The 11,836-nt window shown below is 36.7% G+C and overlaps 1 protein-coding gene across 3 annotated transcripts in view; it reads left to right on the top strand.

Annotated features, from left to right (window-relative positions):
• Positions 1 to 1,342: 1,342 nt before the first annotated feature.
• Positions 1,343 to 11,836, top strand: part of vps54 (VPS54 subunit of GARP complex) — a 30,837-nt gene continuing 20,343 nt past the window's right edge. For 2 of the 3 annotated variants that reach the window (XM_088075049.1, XM_088075047.1), the window contains exons 1-7: positions 1,344 to 1,503; positions 4,196 to 4,361; positions 5,884 to 6,125; positions 8,764 to 8,848; positions 10,373 to 10,407; positions 11,360 to 11,491; positions 11,571 to 11,836. The exon at positions 11,571 to 11,836 is cut by the window's right edge and continues 120 nt beyond it. In XM_088075049.1, the coding sequence (XP_087931175.1) occupies positions 4,226 to 4,361; positions 5,884 to 6,125; positions 8,764 to 8,848; positions 10,373 to 10,407; positions 11,360 to 11,491; positions 11,571 to 11,836 (896 nt within the window). In that variant the 5' untranslated portion in view covers positions 1,344 to 1,503; positions 4,196 to 4,225. Of the gene's footprint in view, positions 1,504 to 4,137; positions 4,362 to 5,883; positions 6,126 to 8,763; positions 8,849 to 10,372; positions 10,408 to 11,359; positions 11,492 to 11,570 lie in introns of all 3 variants that reach the window. The other variant, XM_088075048.1, reaches the window with a different exon arrangement.

The raw sequence follows: 11,836 nt of genomic DNA, 5'->3' as shown, positions 1-11,836 counted from the left end.
ACTGAATGATAATAAACCAGCGTCTCTGAGCAGTTACACAAAAAATAAACTCATTCAGTGATGCTCATTTTACCAGAAAGGAAACATCACCTGAAAATGTTTGGCACTTGTGCGTTCACAAACACACATAAAAATATCTTCACATATATGATTAAATAAAAAAAAATCAATAATTTAAATTAAAAAAATACAAAATACTAATATCTACAACATTTTACAACCAGATTACCACGACGAACCCAGAGGAGGATTTCTGATGCTGATGACCTTTTCCTGTAGCGCCACCATGAGGCTGGAAAATTAGATTTTATTTTAATTTAAATTTTTTTGTTTGAAATATATTGAGTGAAACTGAAAACTGTGAGTCTGAGTGAGTGTCTGTTAATCTGAAGGCTCTACAGCCGAATAAAATGGAAATACTAGAGTAAAAGTACCTTCAATTTTTGTGAGTGAGTAGGACGTTTTTTAGGATTTTGTGGTGCTTCGAAGGTTTTAGGACATTTCCAGAATTTTCTGACATTTGTAGAATTTAAGGACATTTCTCTGATTTCAGAAAATAACTAAGAGTTTGGGGAATTTTCTGGTATTTCACGGTGTTTTTAGGACATTTCCAAAATTTTTGGACATGTCTAGGACTTGTTTTTAGGATTTTAGGACATTTTAAGAATGTTTCAAGAAATGTAAGACTTTTTGGGGGGGTTATGACATTTCCTGGATTTTAGGATGTTTCAAGAATTTTAAGACATTTGAAAGATTTCAGAACATTTCTGGGATTTTAGGACATTTTGGGGGATTTTAGGACATTTCCAGAATCTTCAGATGTTTCAAGAAATGTAAGACTTTTTAAAAAAAAATGATTTTATGACATTTCCAGGATTTTAGGATAAATCAAGTATTTTAAGACTTTTTAAGGATTTTAAAACATTTGTGGGATTTTAGTGCATTTTTAGGGTTATTGTATATTGAAAGAATTTATGACATTTTGAGGATTTTAAGACTTTTAGGACATTTCTAATATTTTAGGACATTTCTGGGGTTTGAAGATGTTTCTCGGATTTCAGGACATTCATAAAATTTAGGACATCAGTGTCTCAGCTGTGTCCTCTGTCGGGGGTGTCGGGGATCCTCCTCTGGCTCTTTTTTTGATCAACAAGCTCTATGTTGATGCTGTTTTATGTCTCTGACTCTTTGTGGAGACTAAAAGGACAAAAACAATTCACAGCGTCAATGACTTTATTTTTATAGTGAATTAAAACATGTTTTTTGGGGGGGTCCAGATTTGGCCCTCGGGCCGCAGGTTGATCCTCCCTGCTGTGTGTGTTTCGGCCGGCAGGTGGCAGCAGCGCGTTTTTAGGTCGTAGAAGAAGAAGCGGCCCCTCCTCCCGCGGTGCATGATGGCCGCTGTGAGTGTTGCTGTGTGTCCCGTTGTTTTCCTCCCGGTTCCCCCGGTGCTCCTGTGATGGTGAAGAGGACAAACACCGGCTGCTGGGCTTCACACGACAGGTACGGAGGCCCCGGAGCCCCGCGGGCACCGAGCCGTCCCGGCGCGGCCCCGGTCTGAGGCCGTTAGCGCTCCGGTTAGCCTGTTAGCATTAGCCGGTCTACGTGTAACCGCCGCTGACAACATTAGCTTTAGCATTAGCTCCCGTCCCGGGCCGCGGGACGTTCGCGGCTTTACCGGCGCTGTCACCGGAACTGAACCCCGGTTTTGATTGTCTCGTGTCGCCGTTTAACGTCGACTCCACCGGCGGCTCGGTGGATTTAACGTTAAATGCTGCGGCGGCGAGTGCACCGGAGCTAAGCTAATGCTAACTGTTAGCCTCTGTCACAGCTGCCTGCTGGAGTGCAGGAATGTAACTGAGTACTTTTACTTCAGTCTGATGTACTTTTACTGCATTAGGTCCATTTTAAGTAACTTTACACTTCACCTGCATTACATGTTAGAGCTAAATGTTGTACTTTTTGGTTCGTAAGTGAGCTAGTTATGGTTTATTTCTTTATATAAATCATTTTTACTAAAAGAAATTCACTCGATAAAAGTTAAACAAAAACAAAGAGTTAAATTTAACCCTTCAGGGCCCGATGAAATATCACACACTCCGATCCATCTGCACTCAAAATGTGCTTTTAAAAATCAAGTTTTAAAAATATTATTCGTTAATATTATGTTTTACTTTATGCAGATTTTTAAACATAATTCCTAATTATAATATCAAATATTTATTATATTATATTAATTTCATAATTTAAACCGTTTCAATTCCAAGTTTTTATCATGATGCCACTATGTTTTTTTTACCTGAAAAAAACCCCAACAAAAATACAAACGTAATCATTTTAGATCAAGTAGATTATTTTGATGATCACAGCCTCGCATATGTCAGTAATTTGCAGCATTATTTATTTTATTTTATTATTATTTTTTGTATTACTTTAAGTCAGGCTATAAAAATGTTATACCTTAATATGATTTTCTACTTTCATTCATTTTGTTTTTTCATTTTTATTTTTATATTTTTTTACCAGCCTCAAACATAAATATAAAATATTTGTTAATTTTTAATCCTTTAAATGCCAGGTTTTTGTCACAATGTTTTTAAATAAGAGAAAACACAAAAACTTAATTTAAATACATTAAATGTTTTTTATTTTGATGATCACAGCCTGGGATATCAGGTCAGTGATTAGCAGAAACATTGATTTTTATGCATTATTATTTTTTGTGTAGTGTCAGATCAGGCTTTAAAATACTAAAATAAGATTTTCTGCCCTCATTTTTCTAACAAACATCAGTCCTAATAACATTGAATATTCAATAATTTACAGAATTTTAACCCTTCAGATTCTGGGTTTTTGTTATGATGCCGCTATGTTTCTAGATGAAAAAAAAACAATTATTTTCCATATACTACATGTTAAGTACATTTTTTATATTAATATTTATATTTATATTATTATATTTTTTAAATTAATTGTAAGTATTTTTTTAAACTAATATTTTCGGGGCCATTTCTTGTGATGCTTGTTGCCTTCCTCTCATGTTTTTCAAAGAAATCAAACCATTTTTCTTAAGTTTCAAAGGGTTAATGATGAACACGTAACTCTCCAAGCAGCTCAAAAAATAAATCATCCCATTATTTCTATTTTTAGCTCGCAGACGTCCCAGTGGGAGTTGGGAACGAGCGGTCAGGTCGCCTTTGAGAGTCTGAAGTTTTACACTTTGAGATGTTTGTTCTGTGGTTAAAAAATAGACAGAACGAGTCAGAAAGTGTTGTTCGTATCGGCGAGGCGGCAGAGCGCCGCTCTAATCCTCTCAGTCGATCAGTGAGATGAGATTAACAGCAGAGGGTCTCAGTCAGATTACAGCCCAAACAGCACCTGCACATCCTGCGCCGCCACGTTAACAAGTCCTTTTCTCTGTGGTTAACCCTCTGAAACCCAGACCGACACAGGTTTTCTCGTGCTGTGCCTGGATGCCTTTCACAAGTATTTAAACCTTAAAAACGTGGCCAGATTTGTTTAATTTCTTAAGAAAAACAGGGTTGGAAAGTAGCACCAGTCACCAGACAAATGCTGGTAAAATAAGGAAGTGGCTGTTTCACTCGTCAGCTAAAAATAATAATGGTGACCTACTGAGTGGCTGCTGGAGAAACAGGTTTATTTCCAACCCTGGAAAAATTGGGGGAAATGGCAATGAGCAACTCGACAACAAATGTCCTGAAAAAAAATTTAAAAAATAGGAAATTCTCAAAAAAGCTAGGGAAATGTCATGTTATAATTATCTTTAAAATGATGCTATAGAAAATTCAAGAAAATAGAAAATACATTAATTATTTCATTAAAAATGTAATGAAAGTAGAAAACAACGTTAATGTGTTATAATCGTGCAGAGTGATTCAAATGTGTTTAATGTTAAAGCGGGCCCTAAGGGTTAATTTTAAAATATATATATATATCTATATAGTACACACACACACACACACACACACACACACACACAAGCCAACCACATACACATTTATATCTGTAAAACTTTGAAATAAGTAATAAAATAATGTAATAATATATATAATTAGGGGGCATGGAACATGATGGTTAATGCACATTTCCATTATTGCACTAATTACATACCGACAGCCTCATCCTTAAATTTCCCGGTCTCTAACGGCGGCGGCGTTGGCGTGTGTGTCTCCAGCTAGCCTCCCGGGAGGCGAGTCCCGATGCCATGGCCTCCAGCCACAGCTCCTCCCCAGTGCCTCGCGGAGGACGAGATGGGATCTATCGCAAGGAGCGCGACGCCACCCCGCCTCGCTGCCGGTCCCTCCGCTCGCTGCCCGACGTCTGCCCCAAGGAGCCCACAGGTGAGAGCAGACGTTAACCCTTTGAGACCTGGATCCACATCACTTTTATGGGGAATATCGGTTTATCAAAACTTGTCCGTCGTTGTTCTCATTTGAGTCAAAAACAGCTGAGCTGTCGTTAATGTATTAGCTGTGTCGATGTTTGTTGTTTATGCATCTGCTCCATTTCTGTTTATTATAATTATTTGTTTGTTATATTATCATGTTACGGACAAATTACCGTCAGTGTTTGAGGAGATTATAAATTTACTACAAACCACTTCGGGTTTTTTAACCTCACCTGCACGTCTTACATTTGTCATCATCTACTTGCTTTTACTAAATCCTGTGTGCTAATAAAATACTTGTGCTTCGTTAAGACATTTTCACATTTAAACCTTTAAAATCTGAGCAGATTGGGTTAATTTATTTAAAAAACACGGGGCAAAAAAAATGAGCAACTTGACAAGAGCTGTCGGTAAATCGCAAGAAATTCGTAGATTTGGAAAGTTATTTTCACAGAAAGTAGGAAAAAATGTCCAAAAACTGTCTAATTATCATAACTATATCTTAAAATTATTTTACAAAAGTACTATTTTAAGCACATTTTCCCCGGATATTTTCCTTCTATTTTGTTTGTTTTTTGCCTTTTTTTTCCTCTAATTTTCAGTTGTTTTTTGTTGTTTTTTTTTTTTTTACAAATTTACAATCTAGTTATTATGATCAGATTTTATTTAGTTTTTGTGCTTAATATAATAAAATTAACCCTTTGTTTAACCTGGCTGGCAAACAATGACCTGTGGCGTCTAAGTCATGGGATATTTTTTGTTTTATTTGTGCAAATTTTGAGGTAATTTCCTCTTTAGTTACTTTTTGCTTATTATTATTATTATTATTATTATTATTATTATTATTATTATTATTATGATGAGAGGGTTTAAGGACAGAGGGATGTCGTCTGCTGTGAAGTTTTCTCTGTTAATTTCTTAGCAATTCAGTAACCAAATTTTCTGCCAGTTATCCAAATTAAAATCAAAATAATAGAATAAATAAAAAATGTCTATCACAGTTTTGCAGATCCAGATGTGATATCAAACTATTTCCCCTCACAAACTGTCCAAAACTGAAAGTTTGCACTGATATAAAACAAAAAAGGAGCAAATGTTAAAGTCTGAGAAGCTCGAATCGAGATATGTTTTATTTTCTTTCCTTTTAGGTGATTTAATTGAGTGATTTTATCATAATTTTAGCACTTTATTCAGGACTCAGCTCACAGAGGGAGGTTCATACACAATAAAAGATGATAAAATCAACAAAAAAAATGACAAAGGGACATAGAAAATAAATAAATAAATGAAAAAATAAATACAAATATATAACAACAAAAAAACCCAACACAATAAATCAGGCATTCACACACAGACTTGATGCCAGCGGCTCCAGACCGGAGACTTTAACCTCACTGGTCCCTCGAGACAAAACTTGTTTGATCCAAAATGTGGACAAAATTTTGATAAAGTCGCGTTATTCCCGACTCCTGCAGGTGAGGGGCGGGGCCTGTGCAACGGCCCGTCGGTGGTGGCGGAGCACGACAGGTGGACGGTGTACAGCTCCAAGGTCAACCTCCCCGCCGCGCTGAACGACCCGCGGCTCGCCAAGCGGGAGTCGGACTTTTTCACCAAAACATGGGGGCTGGACTTCGCGGAGACGGAGGTGATGCCCTCCTTCTACCTCCCCAACATCACCAGGGAACACTTCGGACCGTACCTGCAGGAGACGGCTCAGGTAACACCCCCCGCTGAATTATTCACCCAGCATCCCCACAGCCCCGACCGCCGCCGCCAGCGCCTGGAGGAGGGCGGAGCTGCGTGTGTGTGTGTGTGTGTGTGTGTGTGTGTGTGTCAGGAATCCTGTTGATGCAGTTTCGGCTCCTGCTGTTTATTTCACTCTCGCTGCAGCAGCCTCAGTTTTGCTTTTGCTTTTGGTTTGAATTGATCTTTAAATTTAAAAAGCACATTAAACAGGACGGTGACGGACTCGGTGATCTGAGCGTGCTCCTCGACGCCGCGCCGGCCGCCCTCAGTGTGTACGGATAGGGACTGTAGGCTGAGGGATTTGTGTTGTTAGTTTTGGCTCAGGTCAGGGACGTACAACTTAAAAAGGTCGTATTTTATATTTATTTTAAATAAAAAACTCACACTCCAGATAATATAGTGTACTTTTAAACTGATCTTTTTACTTCAAACTAATCAATGAAGGCAGTTTGCTCAGTTTGACTAAACGAACGTGACGCGGCACGGAAACGTACCGAGTGACAAGTTTCCAGCTTCCTGTTTTTTTTGTGCTGCGTAATTGCAGAAATGAAACATATTTTTTTGACTCAGCCTTTTGATTGAGAGGATGAGAAATAGTTGTGGTTTCTCTTGTTTCTCGTGGTCTCGTTGTTAGATAAAGTCCCAAAAATGTCATTTAAAATCCTCAGAAAAAAAGCTGAAGGAGTGTGGAGCTTAAAACTGTCAGAGTACATTTTGGCATTTTGTACTAAAAAAATCCACCTAAAAATAAATCACAGACATTAAAATAGTTTTTATTTATTATTCTGTTTTTTCCTCTTATATCGCTCTTCCCTCAGTGTCACTTTAATTGTACATGAAATGTGAATTAAATTAGTATTTTTTATTTATTTACTGAAGAAGGGACACCGTACATTAATCCACATTTAGACAAATATAAAGGTGTTATTTGGGGATTATGTTTTCATCAGTACTCCCTTGCCTGATGTTAAAAAGCATCCTAAAATCCCGCCGTCCTCGCCCCTCAAACTCCGCCCTCCACGCCAAAACAGTGACAGGAAGATGAAACTTAAATAAATAAATAAATAAATAAAAACAAAAATGAAGAAATAAATTAATAAATTATATTATATTTCGTTTATATTATAAATGATAAATTATTTTAATGCCTCTATTATTTTCTGAGGGATTATTTTCATGTTTTTCACCACCGCTGGTGAAAAATAGAAATGAAACTTCTGCTTTCTGCTGCTCAAACTGCTTCCTGCTAAAATCTGTCTCACCAGTGTTTGCTGTTTTTGATCTTTGTGTTTTATTATTTATGGCGGTGCTGTGGCTGTAAAGCTGCACCGCAGACGGAGATTTTTATGGGAAACAGTTTCAGTGTTTGACCGCAGTAAAACATTTAGAGCCACAAACATCATTGCTCTGCTCAACGCGTCCGCTGTTTACCGTTTTATTATTTAAAAAATATATATGTAGCCTCGTTGTTATATTATGTAATCTGGGACACATCAATACAGCATCTAGATGAGAAAATTAACCCTTCATTAATGGGAAAATATTTTACATTAATATTATTTTGTATTTTCACTGAGTTTGTTTTTTTAACCTGCATCAGTCCTAATCATAAATATCAAATATCCATTTATTTTCTGAATTTTAACCCTTTTAAATGCAGGGTTTTTGTCATGACGCCGCTATGTTTTTAGATGGAAAAAAACAAAGCACAAAAATAATTATTTTTTAATATGCTAAATGCAAAAAAATGGGCCTTGTTTTATTATGACAGCCTGGGATATGTTAATAATTAGCAGTAACATTGCTCTGCACATAAAATGAGCTTTTCAAAATCAAGCTGCTATTTTATTTTCTACTTTAATTATTTTCTTTTGTTTTTACCAGCATCAGTCTAGTCATAAATATCAAATATTCCTTTTTTCTCAGACCTTAAACAGTTAAAATGTGAGGTTTCTGTCATGATGCTGCTGTGTTTTTATTGTTTTCAATATACTGCAGACAAAGCAGATTATTTTATTAACTATCACAGCCTGGGATGTGTCAAAATGTGCCTTATGTATGAAAACAGACAAAATTATTTAAAAAATGAAGAATGAAAAACGCATAAAATTACAATTGAATTTTTTTTAGATCTGACAAAGTATTAAGAAAAAAATGTAAAATCTTTTTTTCAGGAATTTTTGTCTCCAGTTTGCTCGTACAGTCGGCTTTTATCCTTTTTGGTTTTTGTTTATATCCTCTTGCATTTAGTTGTAAAACTCTCAAATGAGCCGAGTGTTCGTCAGACTCGAGGCTGAGTCGTGTTTAGACTTTGTCACCTGAACTGTCGTTTTTCTGTTCCTGTAAGAGCTGTCAGGTTCGCAGAAACTTGGCTTGCGTTTTGTGGTGTTGCCGTTGTGTTTGTTTCCTCCTGCAGGTTTCAGGTCGATGTGTAACAGATGGTGAAACATGTCAAACCTTCGTCTGACGTTTCTTTTTCCTGCAGTTTGCTGCTTTTAACGCTCATGTTTTTGTCTTTCAGCGCTGCCTTCAGACCAAACACACCCAGCGTTTGGCTGCAGATGTTGACTTTTAATCTTTTTTTGTCTTTTCTTTGTGTCTGTTTTTAGAGAGAAAGAATCCACGAACGCTGCAAGACGATCTGTCCCAACAAAGACGACGTGGACGCTGTCTCCAGTATCACCACCAACCACGGTATCAATTATTAAGCAGCTGCTGCTGCAGGACGCTCCCTGACGGGTTTTTTCTTTCTCTGCAGTCTCCTTAAAAAGACCAGCTGATGCACACGAAGCCTGCAGACTCGTGCACACATACGTGCACTGCACATGCACACACCTCTGCAGCTGGACACGCCTGACATATGAACATGTGACCAAACCGGCAAACACACCGGACTGGACAACAGATTCAGAAAATCAATCTTTGAAACAAATAAATAAATAAATGAATAAAATAAAATGCTAAATAAATTACTACCACTACTACTACTACTACCACAATCAGTAATAATAATAATAATAATATATTTTATTATTATTTTTATTGTTATTTTTTAATTTTTAAAATTATTATTATCTTTTATTCATTTTAAAAGATAATTATAACAATTTTTATTTAAATTTTTTTATTTTCCTTTAACAGAATAAAACATTCCCTGACAGGAACTCATAAAAAATAATGTCAGAAATAAATAAAATCATTTACTAATAAAGAAACAGACAAAATTCAGAAAGATATTTTATGGCAGACATTAGGCTGAATGTCAAATAAAAATCGATACAGAAATCAATGATCATTTTCACTCGAGAGTCTCTGAGTGGTTACCATGGAAACCCCTGACCCAGACAGGAAATGGAGCTTGTGATGGGAATCAGAGATAATTTAGGTTCGATGTTTTGAAATGAATAATGTGACCATAGTTTGTTTCTGACTCTTTCCACTTTTCACCCTTTGAATTAAGGCTGCAACCGAAAGTATTTTCATTATTAATTAACCTGCCCGTTATTTTCTCCAATAATCTTTCTGTCAATAAAATCACAGAAAATAATCTAACATGCTCCACTGTGAAATCTCCCCGAGCCCGAGGTGACGGTTTCAAATGATATCAGTTTCAAATCCAAAACTTTTGAATTTATTATCATGTATCGCGAAAAAAATACATTTTTCACATGTAATTACAAAATAATTACAAGATTCAGTTATCAAAACAGTTTTCAGTCAATTTTCTGCTAATCGACTTATCGATTAATTGTTGCAGCTCTACTGCAAATCACTTCATCAAACTCTTTTTTTATTGATTAACTGATCAGTAATTCTTTTTAATCTTTTATGCTCGATGTCTTTGATACTTAATTTCAAATTTTCATCCTGCATTTGTTTTACTGGCCTCTTACTTGTCAGTTTTATTCACGTGTGGTTTGTTTTTATTGTTTTTTTTGTGTAAAACAGTTTTTAAAGAGTGCGTTACAAATAAACTTGTGTGTATTGATCAATATTTATTATAACAAACACACGTCTGATAATAGATAACTGATAAAACTCCTGATTCTCTTCAAAAACAAGTGTTATCTGAAAGTTTTTCGTCCACATTCAAAACATAAAAAGAATCATTTCATACACGTGTGTTTTACCGCTTTTGTCATTCAGAATACAAACTAAAAAACAGCTGATTTATCGAACGATAACGAGTGATTGATTCAGATTTTTTCTTGTTTTTAGACAAATCCAGAGCGGAGCTGGAACAAGTCCCCAAGGTAACACGTCTGCTTTATTCTGTTTTTATTTGGAGAAAATTAAGTTGTTGTTTTTTTTTTAAGTTTATTTTAATAAACTGCTGTACAGGATTTGTATGGTCATTGAAAACCTGGAAAAGTCGTGGAATTTGCAAAAAGCAGTTTCCAGGCCAATTTCGTTTAAAGAACCTTGATAATAACACACAGAGTTTTCAAGGGCTGTTGTATATTTGAAAATTTCACAGTATTTTCTGGTGGTGAAAGATGGTTTTAAAAAAATCACAAAAACATTTTAATTAAAAAAAAAATTGGCCAATTGTTTCTGAAGCAGTCTTCCATATCTGCGGTTTTGAAAATCATGTTGTTTTTTAAAAAAAATTGGCAGTAAAATAAATACAAAATACAGCCACTGAAATGTGTATGCCCCGCCCCTAAAGCCAAAATAAAAACTCGTTTTTAAAGAAAAATAAAATGGCCCATTTTTTTTAAAAAGAAAACATGCCTCTCAAACCCCTCTAAAATTGTAAAAATCACCAAAAAAGGGGAAAATTAGGCCAAATTTTTGTATTTAAAAATTGTCAAAATCTTTTAAGAAAAAAATGGGGCAAAACACATAAAAAGCATGAGTTTTTAAGGAAAAATAAAATGCCATATTTTCTTGAAATAAAAAAAAATCACAGAAATTTACAAAAGAAAATTGGCAATTTTTAAGAAAACACACGAAGACTGCCCAGCCCTAACTCATTTAAAGTTGCATGGGTTATAATTAAATATTCATCCCTGGTCCTCTTTTGAATTCATTGTTTCTTAAGTAATTCATGTATAAAAAGCTGTTATGCAGTAATATAAAATAATCGATAATGAGTATCGATGGTCGTTTCAGAGAATTTTTGGCGTTTCAAGTTTTCCAGGAAATTTCCTGTAAAAAATGTGTTTGAAGTCGGATTTTTTTTCTTGTGTTTTGAATTTTCAGATCTTCATGAAGCCTGACTTTGCTCTGGAGGACCCCGCCACCTTCAACGCCGTGCTGCCGTGGTCGCACTTCAACAGCGCCGGCGGGAAGAGCAGCCGAGACGTGGCGTCCTCCAAACTGCTGCAGGAGAAGGTGAGCTCGCTCAGGTCGCGCTTCGCACCTCGCCGGCTCGGCTCAGAAATGTAAACGTGAACTCTGCGTCTCCCCGCAGCTCAGTCACTACCTGGACGTGGTGGAGGTGAGCATCGCCCGGCAGATCTCGCTCCGCTCGGAGGCGTTTTTCCACGCCATGTCCTCGCAGCACGAGCTGCAGGACCGGCTGCAGGAGACGCAGCGCGCCGTGGCCGTCCTGCGGGGCCGGACCGCCGCCATCGACAAAGTCATGTGCCAGGGGCCCCTGCAGGCGCTCCGCACCGCGCTGACCCGCAACAACTGCGTGAAGCTGCACAACAAACTGAAGCTGATGGCGGCGGTGCA

Source organism: Plectropomus leopardus, chromosome 3 (assembly GCF_026936395.1).
Source record: "Plectropomus leopardus strain MGB_pleo_1.0 chromosome 3, ASM2693639v1, whole genome shotgun sequence".
NCBI lineage: Eukaryota > Metazoa > Chordata > Actinopteri > Perciformes > Serranidae > Plectropomus > Plectropomus leopardus.
Note: the sequence above shows the minus strand (reverse complement) of the source record. Positions and strands in the feature narration are given on the sequence as shown.